General features: G+C 44.6%; 2 protein-coding genes across 7 annotated transcripts; one reads left to right on the forward strand and one right to left on the reverse strand.

Moving 5' to 3' along the window:
• The first annotated feature begins 1197 nt into the window (after window positions 1–1197).
• ZBTB3 (zinc finger and BTB domain containing 3) lies at window positions 1198–4571 on the forward strand. Of its 4 annotated transcripts, none has more exons than XM_041723483.1 (2): window positions 1198–1525; window positions 1971–4571. In XM_041723483.1, exon 2 carries the CDS (start codon window positions 2022–2024, stop codon window positions 3555–3557), a length of 1536 nt encoding a protein of 511 aa, XP_041579417.1. In that variant the 5' UTR covers window positions 1198–1525; window positions 1971–2021; the 3' UTR covers window positions 3558–4571. The 4 variants fall into 4 exon arrangements, with proteins under 4 accessions (XP_041579417.1, XP_041579418.1, XP_041579416.1 ...); XM_041723484.1 differs by lacking the exon at window positions 1198–1525 and adding an exon at window positions 1541–1629; XM_041723482.1 differs by lacking the exon at window positions 1198–1525 and adding an exon at window positions 1807–1862.
• Window positions 4572–8402: 3831 nt separating this feature from the next.
• On the reverse strand, window positions 8403–18777 carry TTC9C (tetratricopeptide repeat domain 9C). 3 transcript variants are annotated; one of them, XM_041723093.1, is made up of 4 exons: window positions 18292–18777; window positions 17732–18026; window positions 13187–13369; window positions 12443–12979 (listed from the first exon to the last, which is right to left on the reverse strand). In XM_041723093.1, the coding sequence occupies exons 2-4, from the start codon at window positions 17967–17969 to the stop codon at window positions 12849–12851; spliced, it is 552 nt and encodes a 183-aa protein (XP_041579027.1). In that variant the 5' UTR covers window positions 17970–18026; window positions 18292–18777; the 3' UTR covers window positions 12443–12848. The 3 variants fall into 3 exon arrangements, with proteins under 3 accessions (XP_041579028.1, XP_041579027.1, XP_041579026.1); XM_041723092.1 differs by having other exon boundaries at window positions 18181–18313; XM_041723094.1 differs by lacking the exons at window positions 12443–12979; window positions 18292–18777 and adding an exon at window positions 8403–10177 and having other exon boundaries at window positions 17732–18284.
• Between the last annotated feature and the right edge of the window lie 525 nt (window positions 18778–19302).

Consider the following 19302-nt stretch of genomic DNA (forward strand, 5'->3'; position numbering starts at 1 on the left):
ATAGATTCTACAGAATAGTTAGAGCTAGAGTTTTGAAGACAGACTCAAATTCAACCTCAGCTCTGCCTTTTATTACCTGTGTGACCTTGGCCAAGTTACTTAATTAAGCTGAAGCTGTCATTCTGTCTAGTGGAGAAAGGAAAAGCTATTACAGAATTATATTTTATCTTTAGCACACTTTTAAGCATTTAACAAATGCTAAATAAATGGTAGATGTTTTTCTAACTTTGACTAATACTCAAACACGTAGAAGCAAAGCTTTACAAGCTTTTTCCTTGGGGGACAGTTACTACTAGAAGTATGAAATTTCTTCTGGTGTTTATTTATTTATTTTCTTTCTAAGATTATTTATTTGAGATAAAGAAAGTGAGAGAGAAGAGAGCACAAGCAGGGTAAGGGTCAGAGAAGCAGACTCCCCACTGAGCAGGGAACCTTATGTGGAGCTTGATCCTGGGACTCCAGGATCATGACCTGAGCCGAAGGCAGACGCTCAACCACTGAGCCACTCAAGCATCCTGAGCATATGAGTTGATCTCAGGTTGGGCATGGAGCCTACTGGAAAGGAAAGGAAAGGAAAGGAAAGGGAAAGGAAAGGGAAAGGAAAAGGAAAAGGAAAAGGAAAAGGAAAAGGAAAGGAAAGGAAAGGAAAGGAAAGGAAAGGAAAGGAAAGGAAAAGGAAAAGGAAAGGAAAGGAAAGGAAAGGAAAAGGAAAAGGAAAAGGAAAAGGAAAAGGAAAAGGAAAGGAAGAAGAAAAAGAAGAAAGAAAGAAAGAAAGAAAGAAAGAAAGAAAGAAAGAAAGAAAGAAAGAAGAGAAAGCAGAAACCACACTCTTCATTCTCCTGTCCTGGGAAATGTTAGAGTCTTGTACCCATCCTTCCCTCCCATCAGCACCGTCCAGACATCTCCAGACACAGAGAAGCGCATTCTTATCTCTTCGTTGTAAACTGTCTACAGGGATCAGGCTAAGGACAGTATGAGACCATTCGAGCAGCTGCTTGTTCTCGGACACCACCATTACTGAGCCAGGAGTCTGGAACCATCAGACTGGGGTAGTGAGGCAAAAGGGCATCTTGCCATTTTTGAGAGAGGGAGGGACCTTCAGGAGATACTTGCACTTCAGAGAGGCGTACCTGTTGCCCACCGTTATGTTATGGTGGAGCCGAGGCCCCTGAGTATCACACCGGTCTGTGGTGTTGTTCCCGCTTTCCTAGTCGCCCTGAGCACAACATCCTGCTGGGTGACCGGCTTCCCGCCAAGGAGCGGGTCCCCGCCCTCCTACGGCCTCAGGTAGATGGGGAAGCTCAGCCAATCAAAAGGTCTCTGGGGCAAAGAAGGCGGGACGAGGAGGAAAAGTTTAGGACAGGAGCGCCATCCAATCCTGCTCCTCGCTGGCTGAGCAACGGCCACTAGCACCATTCGCAGACGCAGCGGACAGCGAGCCAATCCGTGCGGAGGGAAGGCAGATTTGAGCCAATTAAAACTGAGAAGGTGGGAAGGGGCGGAGTCCGCCGGTGGTTGTTCGCTGGTGGGTGAGGGATCTGCTTTCTCTGCTAGTTTCCACCCTAGGACTTCTTAGCCCCTGGAATGCGAGAGAGAGGCTCAGGGGAGTTCCTGTTGTAGGGCATAGAGGTACCTTCCGGCAAGGCCTGGAAGCAAAAGAGATTCCTAGTTAGAGGAGCTGTTGGAAGCCACCGGGTGGGCATCGAGGAAGCGGAGGCTGGCTAGGGGCGGGACTTCCGGGGCGTGGTCTTGCGCGGGGGCGGGGCCATCTGGTGAGGTTGGGCCGGTGGGTGGAGCTACAGGGAGACCACTGGGTGTGACCTAGGAGAAGGAAGGGTAGTAATTTAAGCGGGCGTTTTGAGGTCAGGAAGGTGTTGCCATTGGTTTTGGGGTGGCAGGTGATAGCACAGGACTGAGGGGAAGGTTGCTGGGGAGGTTACCTGCCCTAACCTACTGTCCTCTCTTCCCAGGGAGCCACTGGTGGGGACCTTTCTAGGGTCCTGTTCCCTCCGTGGGGTGCTATGGAGTTCCCAGACCACAGCCAGCAGCTGCTGCAGAGCCTGCGAGAGCAGCGATCCCAGGGTTTCCTTTGTGACTGCACCGTAATGGTGGGTAGCACCCAGTTCCTGGCCCATCGGGCCGTGCTCGCTTCCTGCAGCCCTTTCTTCCAGCTTTTCTACAAAGAGCGGGAACTGGACAAGAGGGATCTGGTGTGCATCCACAATGAGATTGTCACGGCCCCAGCCTTTGGTCTGCTTCTGGACTTTATGTATGCTGGCCAGCTGGTTCTGAGGGGGGACACCCCTGTGGAAGATGTGCTGGCAGCTGCCAGCTACTTGCACATGAATGACATCGTTAAAGTGTGTAAGCGGCGGCTGCAAGCCCGGGCCCTGGCAGAGGCAGACAGTACCAAGAAGGAGGAGGAAACAAACTCACAGCCCCCTAGTTTGGAGTTTTTGTCCACTTCCCGCGGCCCCCAGCCTTCGTTGGCATCTGCTGAGACATCAGGCCACTGGGGCAAAGGGGAATGGAAAAGCCCTCCAGCTCCCTCACCAACTGTCTGTCCTCCAGATGAGGCACCAGTGCCCGGTGGGGCTGACACTACGCAGCCTGGCGTGGAGGTTGACTCACCACATCTACAGGCACCTCCTCCACCAGTAGCCGATGTCTCTCTTGCCAGCCCCAGTAGCTCCACGGAGACCATCTCTGCAAACTACTTCTCTTCTAGCCTGCCAGCAGTTTCAGTGGAGCCACTGGCCCCCCTTGATGTGGGTACTGAGAGTCTGAGGATGGTAGAACCGAGGGGTGCTGGAGGACCATTGCCAGGCTTCTATCCTCCAGCTGCAGCAGCAGCAGCAGCCCCAGTCCCAGCCCCAGCAGAAGCTGAGCTGGTCCAGGTGAAAGTAGAAGCTATTGTGATTTCTGATGAGGAGCCCGATGTGTCAGAGGAGCAGCCTCAGGGTGTCGAGGGACTATTCCCAGCCGGAGGAGCAGTGTATAGTGGACAGCCCCCTCAGCCAGAGACTTTCGAGGAGCCAAGAGCAGTGGGACTGGAAGAGGTGGGGCCAAGTGACCATTTCCTGCCCCCAGATCCTCACCTCCCCTACCACTTGCTGCCAGGTCCAGGGCAGTACCATCGAGGACTGGTGACATCGCCCCTGCCTGCTCCCCCAGCCCTGCATGAGCCACTTTACCTGCCTTCTGAATATGAAGCAACTCCAGGAAGTTTTGGGGTTTTTACTGAGGATGTGCCCACTTGCAAGACATGTGGGAAGACCTTCTCATGTTCTTACACACTAAGGCGACATGCCACAGTGCACACTCGCGAACGACCATACGAGTGCCGCTACTGCCTGCGCAGCTACACACAGTCAGGGGACCTATATCGTCACATCCGCAAGGCTCACAATGAGGACCTGGCCAAACGCAGCAAACCAGATCCAGAGGCTGGCCCCCTCCTAGGTGTGCAGCCCCTGCATAGCTCCCCTACAGCAGACAAACAGAACAGCAGCGCTGGAGGGCCTCCCAAAGATTTTGTACTTGGCCCCAAAAACTGACATCTGCAGGAGCATCATAAGCTGACGCTAGAGCTGCTCTTGCCCCATCAGGGGGCAGCGTAGGTTAGAAGCCTCTCATTTCCCCTGCTGGGGGCGCAGAATGAACATCCTGCCCTGGCTGAAGATTCACCCCGTCTTTCTTTACACAGCCAGACAGCAGGACTCTTGGCGCAGTGCATCTCAGTCCGCTCCTCTCCACGGGCACTGGGAATTTTTCTGAGGTGTAATCACTTCTCACTCTGCCTTCTGGGCCATAAAGCTAGCAGTGAAAATATCTCTTTGAACTGGTGTTGGTTGGTTTATTCCACAAACCTGCATGCCTCCTGATTCTTTCATACCTCTCCTGCAGACCTTTTAGGAATCTGACATCTGTACAGGGGTGGGGTTTGGGTCAGGTTGCTGATGAGGGAAAAAGAGACAGGCAGATGGCATGTGGACTTGGCTTAGGAGAAGGGTACTAATTAAGGAATCGTACCCAGTGATGGTTGCAAGTGATTGTTGCAGTTGAGCTCCTATGCCTTGGGCTATGCTGAGGACTCCATAAAAATACTTGATTCTCAACAACTTTATAAGGTATTAGCACCCCCTCCCCTTTTCTTCTTTCACAGGCAAGGAAACGTAAGACTCAGAAATCAACATGTTCAAGGTCAGAGGGTGAGTTAAGGGACAAGCCTGAATCTGAGTCATGGCTTCAAGCACCATGCCTGGGTTAGAACATTATTGAAGAGTGTTTGGCTTTGCTTTGCTCCCTTACCCCTTTACCTCTACTTCCAATGTAGAAAGTCTTTGGCTCACTGTTTCAACAACAGATACTGACTGTATCAATGACTGGAAATGTTTGCCTATGTGTCCTAATATGAATTGAGATCTCTGAAGACAAGGAACCAAAAGGCAGAAAACACAAAGCTCAGTTGTGGGGGAGGGAGAGGGACGGTGGTATGGAAAAGATGAGTGCTTGGGCAAAATGAAAGCAAGGGACTCCAGATGAGGGAATCTTATCATCATTCCTCTGGTCCACCTCCCTAACCTAGAAAGCATGAGGATGGCATAGAGAAGTCCGACTACTCTGCTGAGGTCATACGGGTGGTTACTGGCAGTAGAGACATTAGTGAGATGAGAGTCTAAGGTGTTGATGTAGGCTCTGGGAGCTCTTGGGAAGGTCAGAGAAAGGCCTGCCCTTCTGTTCTCTGTGTAAACAGTGGTGCCATCGGGGGAGAGAGCTCCTGAAAAACACTTCTCTATTTTGCACACAGAGTGCAAAAAATGCAGGAAGGAAAATCCAGGAAAAGATGAAAGTGAGTAAATTTTCTGAATTTCTTTTCCCTCTTTGGATTTGCCTGTCCCATTCAGCCCTGTGAGCTCTGGCCAGCAAGCTTCTGTTTCTGAGTTCGGGGAAGGAGGGCCAAACATCAGAGGTTTAGCCAAAGGAAGCTCCTTATCTGGGGCATCGAGGGAAGCAAACCGTTGATGCTTCCCATTTTCATGGCTGAATAAATTCTATGCCTTTCACTTTCCTTGTGTTGGAATAACCTTTCAGTTTGTCTTTCAAATGGCTAATTTTATTTCTGTGAATACATTCCTACTTTAACTCCTTGGCATCAGTAACAAGGCAAGATACATGTATATACAATAAGTTATTCCAGCACCTTTTCCAGTCTTTTGTAAATATCAAAATGCCTGAAAACAATCAGTTGCCTTTAAAAGAGTAAATTTTGTGGTATGTGAATTATTTAAGATTTTATTTGAAATGAGAAAGATCAAGATAAAGAGAGCCCCTGGGATCATGACCAGAGCTGAAAGCAGATGCTTAACCAACTAAGTCACCCAGGCGTCCCAGTATGTAAATTATATAAAAATTATATATATGGAGAAAGAGAGAAAAAACAAATCAGCTGCCTCAGAACATCAATTCCTTTTTTTTTTTTTTTTTAAGATTTTATTTATTTATTCATGAGAGACACAGAGAGAGAGGCAGAGACACGGGCAGAGGGAGAAGCAGCTTCCTCGCAAGGAGCCCAATGCCGGACTTGATCCCGCCACTGGGATGACACCCTGAGCCACCCAGGCATCCTAGAACATCAATTCCTAAAAGCAAGGCATAATAGTTGTGTCTATATGTGTATACAATGTACATAATTTCTCTAGTCAGTCTGGAAAACACAGTAACCATTGTCTCGGCCATGTGTCATTCCTAACTAAAGAAGATCTTTTGCTTGGTGAGATTCTCCTCTAGAGCAAGCATTTGCTTTTGGTTCCCAGCATGAAATGCAGTTTTCACTGGAGGTGGCAATTAGGAATCTGCAAGATGTTTAAAGCAGCACAGCAGCCAACACAAAAGGCCACAGTTGTCTCACATTATCTGCTGGACGCCAGGAACAGTTTCTGCCAGCCTGTAGAGGTATAGAGAATTTTCTCATTTCTGCTGCTTTCAGTCTCATCCATGGATTCAAGGAATCACAGGTGAGCTCATCTAATCTCTATGCCAACATTGGATCCTTTTTTTTTTTTTTCTTTAAGATTTTATTTATTTATGCATGAGACACAGAGACAGGCAGAGACACAGGCAGAGGGAGAAGCAGGCTCCCTCTATCCCGGGTCTCCAGGATCACGCCCTGGGCTGAAGGCGGCGCTAAACCGCTGTGCCACTGGGGCTGCCCTGGATCCTCCTTTTGTCAGTAAAATCACTACTTGAAAAAGAATTTGGGGCGCCTAGCTGGCTCAGTCGGTGGAGCATGCAACCCTTGATATCAGCGTCATGAGTTTGAGCCCCACGTTGGGTGGAGAGATTACTTAAATAGTCTTAAAAAATAATAATAAAATAAAAATAACTCATTATCCCCAAAGGAAACCTAGTCTATTGTTGGATAGTCCTAATTGTTGGATAATGTTGCCTTCTACTGAGCCAAAATCAGCCTCCTTTTATGAGAGTATGGGTCAGGCTCCAGCCTATTAAGAGTTGCACCCTGAGATACTGTTTTTGAGCTATAAGCTGATTTAGTCTTCAGACAACCACCTTCTGCTCTCCAGCTTTAGAGATACGATTCTTTTTTTTTTTAATATTTTATTTTTTTTTAATTTTTATTTATTTATGATAGAGAGAGAGAGAGAGGCAGAGACACAGGCAGAGGGAGAAGCAGGCTCCATGCACCGGGAGCCCGACGTGGGATTCGATCCCGGGTCTCCAGGATCGCGCCCTGGGCCAAAGGCAGGCGCCAAACCGCTGCGCCACCCAGGGATCCCTGAGATATGATTCTTTATTGTTTGTTTTGTTTTTAAGATTTAAAAAAATTTTTTTAAAGATTTTATTTATTTATTCATGAAAGACACTCGGAGAGAGAGGCAGAGACACAGGCAGAGCGAGAAGCAGGCTCCCTGCAAGGAGCCCGATGTGGGACTCGATCCTGGATCCTGGGATCATGCTCTGAGCCAAAGGCAGACGCTCAACCACTGAGCCACTCAGGCGCCCCAAGATTTAAATTTTTTTTTTAAGATTTATTTATTTATTTATTTATTTATTTATTTATTTATTTATTTATTTATGTATGATAGATATATATGTAGAGAGAGGGGCAGAGACAGGAGGAGGGAGAAGCAGGCTCCATGCCGGGAGCCTGACGTGGGACTTGATCCCAGGACTCCAGGATCGCGCTCTGGGCCAAAGGCAGGCGCTAAACCGCTGAGCCACCCAGGGATCCCCGATTTAAATTTTTTAAAAAGTAATCTCTACACCCAGTGTGGGGTTGGAACTTACAACCCCAAGATAAAGAGCTGCACACTGTAACTACTGAGCCAGCCAAGTGCCCCTAGAAATGTAATTCTAATTTAGGATTTCAATTCTTTTTCTTTTTTGGGGGAGGATGGATTTCAATTCTTTTCTTAACTGGCGGTTTTGTAAATGTATGCCTTCACTTGCTGCCTATTGATTGCCTCTTCTATCACCAGACATTTGGCCAAACTTAGCTTCACAAAAGTCACAATTTCAGTCATTTGGATTGGATTTTATTTATTTTTGTATTAAGAGAGGGAACAGCACATGTGCGTACAAGGTGGGGGATGGATGATGGGCGGGGGTGGGGATGAGAGAGAGAGAGAGAATCTAAAGCAGGCTCCACACCAGCACAAAGTCCAATGCAGGCTTCCATCTCATGACCCTGAGATCATGACCTGAGCCAATATCAAGAGTCAGATGCTTAACCAACTGAGCCACCCAGGGACCCCTGAATTTTTATTTTAATTTAACCAAAGCCAATGTTTCCAAAGATCATTTACCTGGGCATATACTATTTGTATTGTGAAATATATTTACTTTTATAGTTGGGTCTTTATTTTTTCTTTGCAAATGATATTAAGTGTTCCCAAGTCCCTTCCTCAATGACCAGTAAACAATTTTGATATGTGCCTCTATAAGAACTCTTGAAAAAAAGAAAAAAAAGACCAAGTACCATTATCATACTCAACAAAACTGACAAAAATTCTTTTTTCCCCAGACAATAATTCTTGTTCAAATGTCTGTATCATATTTTATTTAAGATTTTATTTATTCATGAGAGACATACAGAGAGAGGGAGGCAGGGACACAGGCAGAGGGAGAAGCAGGCTCCATGCAGGGAGTCCGACATGGGACTCGATCCCGGGACTTCAGGATCAGGCCCTGGGCCGAAGGTGGCGCTAAACCATTGAGCCACCTGGGCTGCCCTCTAAAATGTTTTTATTTATTTATTTATTTATTTATTTATTTATTTATTTATTTATTAAATTTTTATTTATTTATGATAGTCACAGAGAGAGAGAGAGGCAGAGACACAGGCAGAGGGAGAAGCAGGCTCCATGCACCGGGAGCCCGACATGGGATTCGATCCCGGGTCTCCAGGATCGCGCCCTGGGCCAAAGGCAGGCGCCAAACCGCTGCGCCACCCAGGGATCCCCTAAAATGTTTTTAAATACCAGTTTTATTTTTCCTTATTGATGCAGAAGATAGCTTAGTGTAACATCAAGTCTGGCGGTGGGGGTGGGGGGAGAGATCAGAAAGCAAAACTTGACCAAAGCAAACATGCAACCATGACATAATTTTGTCAACAATCTAGGTCTAGAAATTTAAGCAGCTTGGGAAAGGAATGAAATATTCTATTTTTGTTAGTTCTGTCCTTGGAATTACAAGATTTTTGGAAGAAAACCTTTTTGTTGTAAGTTCTATCATTTAGGGATATGAGGGGACACGAAGAGGAGCCTGGCTCTTTGGGAGGGAGAAGGGGCTCACCGATTAAGGGAGAACTCATGCATACTTGGCAAGACTAAGAGTTTTGGGGTTTTTTGTTCTTCTGAAATCTGTCCTTATGTGATAGCTAATGATACATGCTTACTACCTCCACTCATAAAGGTAGAGGCAGTACTACCTGGTCTCATCTTCTCTGTAGAACCCATACATTGTGGACATTATTCACAGCAAGTACACAGAATGACAAAGGAGCTCTTGGTTGATGGAGCCTCCTACTGAGACATAACTGTACCAGGTCTGCAGCCTGCACCGATAAAGCTTCCAGAAAGTTCCATGGGGTGCTTATGCATAAGGGAAGGATAACCCTTCCTATTTCCCTCCTCTGTAAGGAACTGGGCTCTTACAAAATATAAGGTGACAAGTGAAAAACAGATTTATGTCTTTTTTTTTTTTTTCAGATTTATGTCTTTATCCTCTCTTTCATGGTATTGTTTCAAGAAGACACAGCAATCTGTTTTTCCTTTTTTTTTTTCTTAGAGAAATGAGTACACAGATATGCATGTATTAAAAATTAAAATGTTTGGGTTTTTTATTTTTTTGGCATGAGAGCTGAAGAATTATTAAATACTTAAGTGCTTGACTCAAGGTTTTAAGATAGAAGAATTCAATGAAAAAATAATTAAGTATACTGTATGAATGCTCTAAGTATGAACACTAGCAGGGACTAGAAATTATCACCAGAAAAAAATAGGAACCAGATATTTTTGGGACAGGGGTACAAAGAACTGGAATGTATGTGGAATATTAAGGATAAGGAATTGATTTAGTCAAGGAGGTTAATTTCAAATCTTTCCTTTTAAGTCATATGGGTCCAATTTATAATCATATATTTCACAAAAATATATTTCCAAGTTTGGGACTTGTGTGACTTTGGCTTTGGGCATGAGGAAACAAAGAAAAAACTTTTATCATTCTTTCATCCTTTACTAACCTTCTTGTACTGTATATGGATACATGTAAAAATATCTATCATTAAAATCTATGTCATAGAGGATTAACTGCATTTATAGCTGATTTTATTTCTCAAGGCAAATATCCCCAAGAATATCATGTATGGAAAGCTATACAAATACATAGATTGACTTCACCACCACCAAAAAAAAGACTGTATAAGTCCCAAAGAATTTGTGCAGAGCTAGAAACAAAACAGAAATCCACCCGCGTCAGAGGTATGGGGTTAATTTCTCTTGTGGAGGCTCCAATTGGTCTTTAACTTTCAAGTTCAAGTGGAGGAGCATCATTCTTCTTTGTTAACCAAACATGCCCAGGTAGAGCTGCCTCTCTTTCTGATGGTAGCTACTGAGTTCCGACTGTGTTAGCTGGAGGTACCGCCGGACATTGGCATCTTAGAATAGGGCAAAGAAGGCAATTAGAGACAATTAGAACATAATCACAGCTTGGGGCAGGAAAGAATTGTTCACAGGATCCTTTTTTTTTTTTTTTTTTTTTTTTTTTACAAACATACTTTTATAGAGTCAGATCCTTTTTTAGTCATGGCTAAAAAAAAAAAAAAAAGAGTCTTTTAAAATGTTCAAAGCAGGGATCCCTGGGTGGCTCAGCGGTTTAGAGCCTGCCATTAGCCCAGGGTATGATCCTGGGGTCCCGGGATCGAGTCCCGCATCGGGCTCCCTGCATTGAGCCTGCTTCTCCCTCTGCCTGTGTCTCTGCCTCTCTCTCTCTCTGTGTCTCTCATGAATAAATAAATAAAATCTTAAAAAAAATGTTCAAAGCAAACATTGATTAAAAATACTTAGGGAGGGATCCCTGGGTGGCGCAGCGGTTTGGCGCCTGCCTTTGGCCCAGGGCGCGATCCTGGAGACCTGGGATCGAATCCCACATTGGGCTCCCGGTGCTTGGAGCCTGCTTCTCCCTCTGCCTGTGTCTCTGCCTCTCTCTCTCTCTCTGTGACTATCATAAAAAAAATAAATAAATAAATAAAATAAAAAAAAAATACTTAGGGAAAATACCAAGTTAACTGTTACTGGCTTCTGCAAGCTAGCATTTTTACCCCCACTTTAGGGATGTGGTTATTTTACAAAAATAGGTCAGAGATAATCCCAAGTGACATCCTGAATAAATGATATAAACCAGCACTATTATTTCAAATCAAGATTTCAGTCTTTCAAAGAAATTACTAGAGAAAGTAGGTTTGAGGAAGACCAGATTTCTGAATTTAAAAAGAATCATTTGAGTTTATTTAATATCATGCTGGAACAAATTTTTTTGGTGGGGGGAGGTGTGTGTGTATGTGTGTATAAAGTATGAGAATAAACATATTCTCTGGGAGAAGACGTTTGTTCAGATCTACAAAATATGCAGAGTATTTTTTACTCTCTAGAGCCCAGGAATCTTCCTGTGAACAAACATAAACGTGGGTATAAGACTTAAGCTGGGGATCCCTGGGTGGCGCAGTGGTTTGGCGCCTGCCTTTGGCCCAGGGCGCGATCCTGGAGACCCGGAATCGAATCCCACGTCGGGCTCCCGGTGCATGGAGCCTGCTTCTCCCTCTGCCTGTGTCTCTGCCTCTCTCTCTCTCTCTCTCTGTGACTATCATAAATAAATAAAGAAAAAAAATATTTAAAAAAAAAAATAATGATTTAAAAAAAAAAAAAAAGACTTAAGCTGGGAAAAAAAAAAGAAAGAAAAAAAAGACTTCAGCTGCTATTTTAGCTCTTTTTTTTTCTTTTTTTTAAGATTTTAATTATTTATTCATGAGAGACACAGAGAGAGAAAGAGGCACAGACAAAGACAGAGGGAGAAGCAGGCTCCATGCAGGGAGCCCAAGTGGGACTTGATCCCGGGACTCCAGGATCATGCCCTGCGCTGAAGGCAGGCACTTTAACCACTGAGCTACCCAGGTGTCCCTATTTTAGCCCTTCTTTGATGAGGCTTCTTCTCTACCTTTAGTTGTGGAGTTTGTTCTGCCAGTCTTCACTTCACGTTGATTTCTGGGGTATTGAGGATGCTTTGGTAAGTTACCTAGTTGCATTTGTGGGACAAGGTGAGCCTAGGATCCCCCTACTCCACTGCCATCTCCTCACCCTCCCCTGCATACTTCTGTTGCTAAAAATCTTTCTCAGATCTCAATATATCATAACTATTCTTTGCAATAGTAAATCTCATTCATTAATACTAGTGTGATTTTTTTTTTTTCTTTAGAAATCTCCGTACAGGGAGAAAAATCTCTGTACAATCAGGACTGGCTGGTTGTTAATTTCATAATGAAAGAGAATTTGAAGAAATAGTTGTCACAACTAGAGAGAGTCTAAAGATACTATACCTGGCTAGCAGTTCATTTTTGTAATGAACTTACTTGAAAGTAAGAAATATGGACAAATGCCTCATGTTTTAGGTCTTTATTAATTCACAGGGGCTTGCCCACTCATTTATTCTATTACTATTATTATTAAGATTTTGTTTATTTTTAAATATTTATTTATTTATTTATTTATTTATTTATTTATTTATGAGAGAGATCGAGAGAGAGAGAGAGAGCGGCAGAGACACAGGCAGAGGGAGAAGCAGGCTCCATGCAGGGAGCCCGACGTGGGACTTGATCCCGGGTCTCCAGGATCACGCCCTGGGCTGAAGGCGGTGCTAAACTGCTGAGCCACTGGGATGCCCAAGATTTTATTTTTAAGTAATCTGTACACCCAACATGGGGCCTGAACTTACAACCTAAGATCAAGAGTCACACATTCTACCGACTGAGGCAGCCAGGTGCCCCCCACCCACCATTCCTTTAGAGAGTTTTCTAAGCCAGAATGCAAAATGGGAGACAATTTTCAGGGCTGAACACAGGAATGTATCTGTAATCCACTTCACAATATCCTTACCTTGGAAACAAAGTACCAAGTTTAAAATTCTGTCTCAGTAGACTTGCCCTTTTTCTAGGTCATACCTGGGCTTAGTTGAGCTAAAGGATAAAACGATAGCTAAAGCAAAGGCCAGACCCAGTGTGGGAGCTGGCCAAAGTGAGGATCATCAAGTGTTTTCAGTGGAATCCAGATCCTGTTTCAGTTACAATCTCGGAACCGGAACTTGAAAAACAATGATTTAAAATCTTTTTCACTGGGGGAAGGAGGGGAGATTATACATGCGCCTGTTGAAGCATAAATACTTCTGGAGGGTATACAATGGTGCTTTCCTGTGGAGGCAAGAACATAAGGATAGAAGAAGGCCAGTTTATCAAACACCTCTTTATACTTTTTGAATTTTGAACTATGTGAATGTATTATTATCTATTCACAAACATTCAATAAATTGCAAAAGTAAAATAAAATATTTCCCACCCCCAGACACCACCTGCACAGGACAATTTTGTTCTTAGTATCTCAATCCCCTTCTCTCTTACCTTTTGGCTGCCTGTTGACAGCTGCCTGGAGGTAGTGCTGAGCCTGGTCATAGTCCTGCAGATGAAAGAAGGCCACGCCAGCCCGATACAAGGCCTTCGCATTATTGGGTTGTTGTTCCAGGACTTTCTGACTGTATTCTTTCACTCGTTCGTAGTTTACTGGCTCCATCTGAAGGAGACAGGCTAACAGGCCAAATGAAAGGACGAGCAGAAGAGGGAGGAGGGGGTAATTACACTCAGTGCCACTGACCAACTGGAGACAGCACCAGAGGACAATACCAACAATATGCACTCATCTGATTCATTCATCTACATGTCTACCTGGTGTCAGACATTCTTCTAGATACTAGGACTCCCACAGTGAACAGCTTTACATACCTTATAACTGGCTTTAATAACTACTGAATATGGGATGCCTGGGTGGCTCACTGGTTGAGCATCTGCCTTTGGCTCAGGTCATGATCCTGGGGTCCTGGGATCCAGTCTTGCATTGGGCTCCCCGTGGTGAGCCTGCTTTGCCCCCTGCCTGTGTCTCTGTCTCTCTCTCTCTGTGTCTCTCATGAATAAATAAAATCTTAAAAAAAAAAATTGGGATGCCTGGGTGGCTAGTGGTTGAGCATCTGCCTTTGGCTAAGGGTGTGATCCCGGAGTCCTAGGATTGAGTCCCACGTCGTGCTCCCTGCATGCAGCCTTCTTCTCTCTCTGCCTATGTCTCTGCCTCTCTCTGCCTCTGTGTCTCTCATGAATAAATAAATAAAATCTTAAAAAACAAACAAGCAAACTACTGAATGCTTACTGTGCCTAGTGCTGGGTTAGGTCAAGCTATAAAACTGAGAGGAACATACTTTAAAATTTATTTGAAATGTTTCTTATTTCTTGTCTTGAACCCCCATTTAACCACAATTATTTTACTGCAGCTTTTTAAAAAGATTGTATTTATTTGAAAGACAGAGAGAGAGCAAGCACAAGCAAGGAGAGGGGCAAAGGAAGAGGGAGAAGCAGGCTCCCCGCTGAGCAGGGTGCCCAACTTGGAACTCGATCCCAGCATCCTGAGATCATGTCCTGAGCCAAAGGCAGACATTTAATTGACTAAGCCACCCAGGCGCCCCTGTACTATAGCTTTATAAACAACAAGCATTGCCATCAATTGTGTGAACAACAACAAAAAATTGTGTGAACAAGTAGTAAACACTGTGCTTTGTACTTGACAAAACATTATCTCATTTAATCTTCTCATCCACTATGAATTTGGTGCTACTATCTTGATGTAACGGACAAAGAAATCAAGGTTCGGAGAGATGAAGGAACTTGCCCAAGATCCTACAGCTTCTAGGTGGAATATGAAATTTGAACCAAGGACTCTCTAATTAATTCATCATTCTTTTTTTCTTTAAGATTTTATTTATTTATTCATGAGAAACAGAGAGAGAGAGAAAGAGAGAGAGAGAGGTAGAGACACAGGCAGAGGGAGAGCAGGCTCCATGCAGAGAGCCTGACGTGGGACTCGATCCTGGGTCTCCAGGATCACGTCCTGGGCCAAAGTCAGCGCTAAACTACTGAGTCACCTGGGCTGCCCTAATTCATCATTCTTGATGATCTACTACTTCACTACTACCTCAGATTATATAAGGGGACTTCGAAATACAAATCTGTTTAGGGGGCAATGCTCAGCCTTTCTATAATTAAGAAGCGAAATGTGTTCCCTATTTCATGACTGTAGGAATTAAACATAGTATTATTTAATCATGGTGTGGAGAAGAAAGGAGAATCAGGGTTTCTGAGGACATTAAAGGGCAGGGGCTTACATCTGTAGCCCTTCTACAACATTCCCACCAAGTGGTCATATGGCTTATACTTAACTGATCCATCATTGTAGCTTCATTAATTATTTGACAACTGGTTATGCAGCACTGACCATATGCTAGGCAGAGCTAGGAGCAGCGGGGAAAAGGAACAAGACAAATATCCTGATGAGTAAACACCCGTTGTATCCTAGCCCCCAAATAGGAGGAGTACACAATAAACAAATGAATTTTTTAAAGTATTTTGAGGAAAACAGAACTATGCTGGGATACAGTGAATTAAGTCAGAGAGATGCCTGATTACACAAAGCCTCTTGAAGAAAGTGACTTTTGAGGGCACTTGGGTCGCTCAGTGGGTTAAGTGTCTGCCTTGGGCTCAGGTCATGATCCCAAGGTCTTAGGATTGAGCCCCACATCAGGCTCCCTGCTCAGTTCAGCCTCCTTCTTCTCTCCCTCTGCAGCTCCTCATGCTTGTGCTTGCTCACGCACTCTCTCTCTCTCTCTGTCAAATAAATAAATAAAATCTGTAAAAAAAAAAAAAAAAAAAGACTTTTGAACTAAGATCTGAATGCCCAGGGTCATTCAAGGGACAGGCCATTCTAACTGAGAAAGAAGAAATCCTACAAAGCTGGAAGGCAGAAATACATGTGCTTTGCAAATTCAGTGTATGGAGGAGCCAGACCATGTCAGGTCCTGCAGGTAAGAGAGTTTGGTTTTTTTCCTAAGTGTAATGAGATGCCACTGGAGGATTTTCAACCGTGACACGATCTCATTTCCTTATCTGTAAAATGGTGATAATCACAAGTACTTGGTAGAATTTTTTAAAATATTTTTTTATTCATGATAGACATAGAGAGAGAGAGGCAGAGACACAGGCAGAGGGAGAAGCAGGCTCCACACCAGGAGCCCGACGCAGGACTCGATCCCGGGACTCCATGATCGTGCCCTGGGCCAAAGGCAGGCGCCAAACCGCTGAGCCACCCAGGGATCCCCCTTGGTAGAATTTTTATGAAGATGAGAGATATTGTAAATAAACTGTCCCCCACATTATAGGCACTCAATAAGTGAAGATGGTTAATTGAGTAAGTCTTTATGGAGTATCTCCTAAGCACCTCCAAGCAGAGGCTCTACAGATGGCTAAGCCACCTTAGCCTTCAGATCCACCTACAGAGTTAAGATACTCTTTTTTTTTATTTTAAGATACTCTCTTTAAAAGTGAACATTGACTCTCTTTAAAAATGCTCGTGCCTGTGGTACTCACTGTTCCCATTCTCTTCTTTATTCCTCTCACAGTGCTTCACATTATCTATTTTCTATGTTACCTTTGTTAATTGTCCATCTCCTTACTTGAATATATGTTCCACTACAGCAGTGCTCTTTATCTGCCTCATTAGACTCCTTTATCCTTAGTATCTAATAAATGTTGAATGAATAAAAGCACAAGTATCTAATAAATGTTGAATGAATTAGCTACTATAATTGCTATTACTGGTACTTGAGTCTAAACACAGAGCTGGACACACAGTATAACAAAGCTAGATTTTCACCAAATCATAGGTGAAAGCAAGTATAGTAAAAAAAAAAAATCACTTTTATCTTTTTATTTTTTTTAAAGATTTATTTATTTATTCATTTCAGAGAGAGAGACAGAGACACAGGCAGAGGGGGGCAGGCTCCATGCAGGGAGCCGGATGTGGGACTCGATCCCAGGTCTCCAGGATCACACCCCCGGCTGCAGGTGGCGCTAAACGCTGCGCCACCGGGGATGCCCCCAAAAAACCACTTTTAAAATAACCATTGTGGGGATGCCTGGGTGGCTCAGTGATTGGGCATCTGCCTTCAGCTCAGGGCGTGATCCTGGAGTCCCAGAATCCAGTCCCACATCAGGCTCCCTGCGTGGAGCTTGCTTCTCCCTCTCTATGTCTCTGTGTCTCTCATGAATAAGTAAATAAAATCTTTTTAAAAAGTAAAATAAAATAAAATATAACCATCGTGAACTATAAAAACTAATCCTAATAATTCCCATGGCCTCAGCTGGGACCATTAGAATGCTTCAATATACTTCAAAATAATTTCATTAGGTCTTTGATTATTTTGCCTGCCACAGAACAGACATAAGAAGTCTTTCTTTTAGCAGATTAATCCTAGTGATACTAACTCTGGCAATCATCTTTATCCAAGGCCGGTATATGGATGATTCTAGTTATCCAAGAGCTCATTTATAGGAAGGAGGAAAACAAGGAAGAGTTGTCCAAAGCATCTACTAATGACTTACATGAGCAGCTGAAGCAAATGCCTTCTTTCCTATATTTTACATATGAAAGAAACAATGCTGTAAATCTAAGTTCAGTGTTTTCCGCAGAGTGCAAAATTCCCTAAACTATCAGTACCACCTGGGAGTTTGTTAGAAAGGCAAACTGACAAAAAGAAAAAAAAGAAAAAAGAAAGAAAGAAAGAAAAAGAAATGCAAACTGATAGTTCCCCCCCCCACACACACACACCCCTCAGACCCACCAAATCGGAATCTCTGGGGATGGGACTCAGTTAACAAACTCTCCAGGTGAACTTTGAGAAGCACGGCCCTATAGCAACTCGCGTAGACCCTTATAAACTGGAAATACATTTCAATTCACGGCAGAATAATTACATGACAGCAGAAGAGCATGCCCCTGTGTTTTCCAATGTTCACAAATTTTCACTTGCCTGCCCTGATACTCTATCTGCCCTTCAGCCCTGTTCTTACCAGCTAGATTGTTGTAGCAGTCTGTCTGGGTAGTGTGCAGTATTTTCTCTTGTTCAGGTGTGAGGGCTGGGCCCTGAGGTCCTATGTTAGGTATCGGGGAGGGCAGACTTGGATCCAGACCTCGCAGCTGAAGCAAAGCTCGATGGTACCTGCTTACAGCATCTCGGTACTTCCCTTCTCGGTAACGCTGGTTCCCTTCCTCCTTGTACAGCTGAGCCTCCTGCAGGCGCTTCTCCATAATTCTTTGTTGCCCAGAGCTCTTGCGGAATTGGGAAGTGAACGAGCAACTGAAGCTCTGGAGATAGAGCAAAATAACGGATTTAGGTAGCCGGTTTAAGAAGGCAGGAAATTACCCTTCTCCAAGAAGCCCCACAGAGAATGAGTTTTGCTTGTTTCTTCTACAGCCCCTTCCTCCCTTCTTTGCAGTAGTTTTCGATCTCTAGACGTACAAGACTAATCAGGAAGAGTCTGTGGAAATAGTAAAGCCGAGATTAAGTGACTTCTTAAAAAGGAGATAGCGGGGTGCACAGACCCTCCCAAAAACCAAAGGCCGTACTAACTGTGGCAGGCGTGGGAAAGCCGGCGGAAATTGCTTCCTCCTTTCTTTTGGACACACCTCCCTGACCCGGAAGTGGAAGGGAATAGGCGGGACAACCACTAAAAGAGGTCTACAGGGCTGGCCTGCACCCCTTCTCTTCATTTGCATGTATTCAATAAGCATTTGTTTGTGCCTATGTCAGAAACTGGGAACCGAGCTGAGTGCGCAGCATGCACCCCAGCCCCAGGCATAAACTGACGCGGCGACAGAGCAGCTCAGTTCCAAACCACGGAGCCCAGCGGTCAACCCCTCGCCCTCTCCAAATGCCCAAGCACGGAAATCCCCTGCTTGGCTTCGATTTGCCGGCGGAAACACCTAGCAGACCCGAGTGGGTGTCCCGACAGTTTGGTGTCTAAGGGGTGGCGCGCATTGCGCCACGCCGCCCAATCAAAAGCGGCTTCGGAAAAGTAATCACAGAACATGAAGACTCCTGACTCTGGGAAACGGACTAGGGGTGGTGGAAGGGGAGGAGGGCGGGGGTGGGGGTGACTGGGTGACGGGCACTGAGGGGGGCACTTGACGGGATGAGCACTGGGGGTTATTCTGTATGTTGGTAAATTGAACACCAATAAAAAATAAGTTTATTATTAAAAAAAAAAAAAAAGGAAAAGTAATCCCTCAGAAACGACCCCGACTCTCTCCAGTCCCCCTACGGAACAACCCGGCAAAAAAAAGTCCTCCTGGCAGCTTAGCCAATTGGAAGAATCCGGACGATCATGCACGACCAATCAGAATTGCAGATGTCGATTCAAGTTGGCCAATGGGAAAGCTAAAAGGCGAGGTCCGGGTGTCTGTTGCTGGGTAGAGAAATTGAAGGATTGCGAGAAGAGGGCCCGGGGATCGCTGTATTCCTTGGTTTGGGGAAGCCCTTCGTGTACCAAACAGGAAGACAGTTGCTAGTAGGCTTTCAAGTTGCAACAGCTTCCCTCCTTTTTCTTTTTCTCACGTAGTTGCTGCACGTTTAGGCGGTAGG

Source organism: Vulpes lagopus, chromosome 11, assembly GCF_018345385.1.
Source record: "Vulpes lagopus strain Blue_001 chromosome 11, ASM1834538v1, whole genome shotgun sequence".
In the NCBI taxonomy this organism is placed as follows: domain Eukaryota; kingdom Metazoa; phylum Chordata; class Mammalia; order Carnivora; family Canidae; genus Vulpes; species Vulpes lagopus.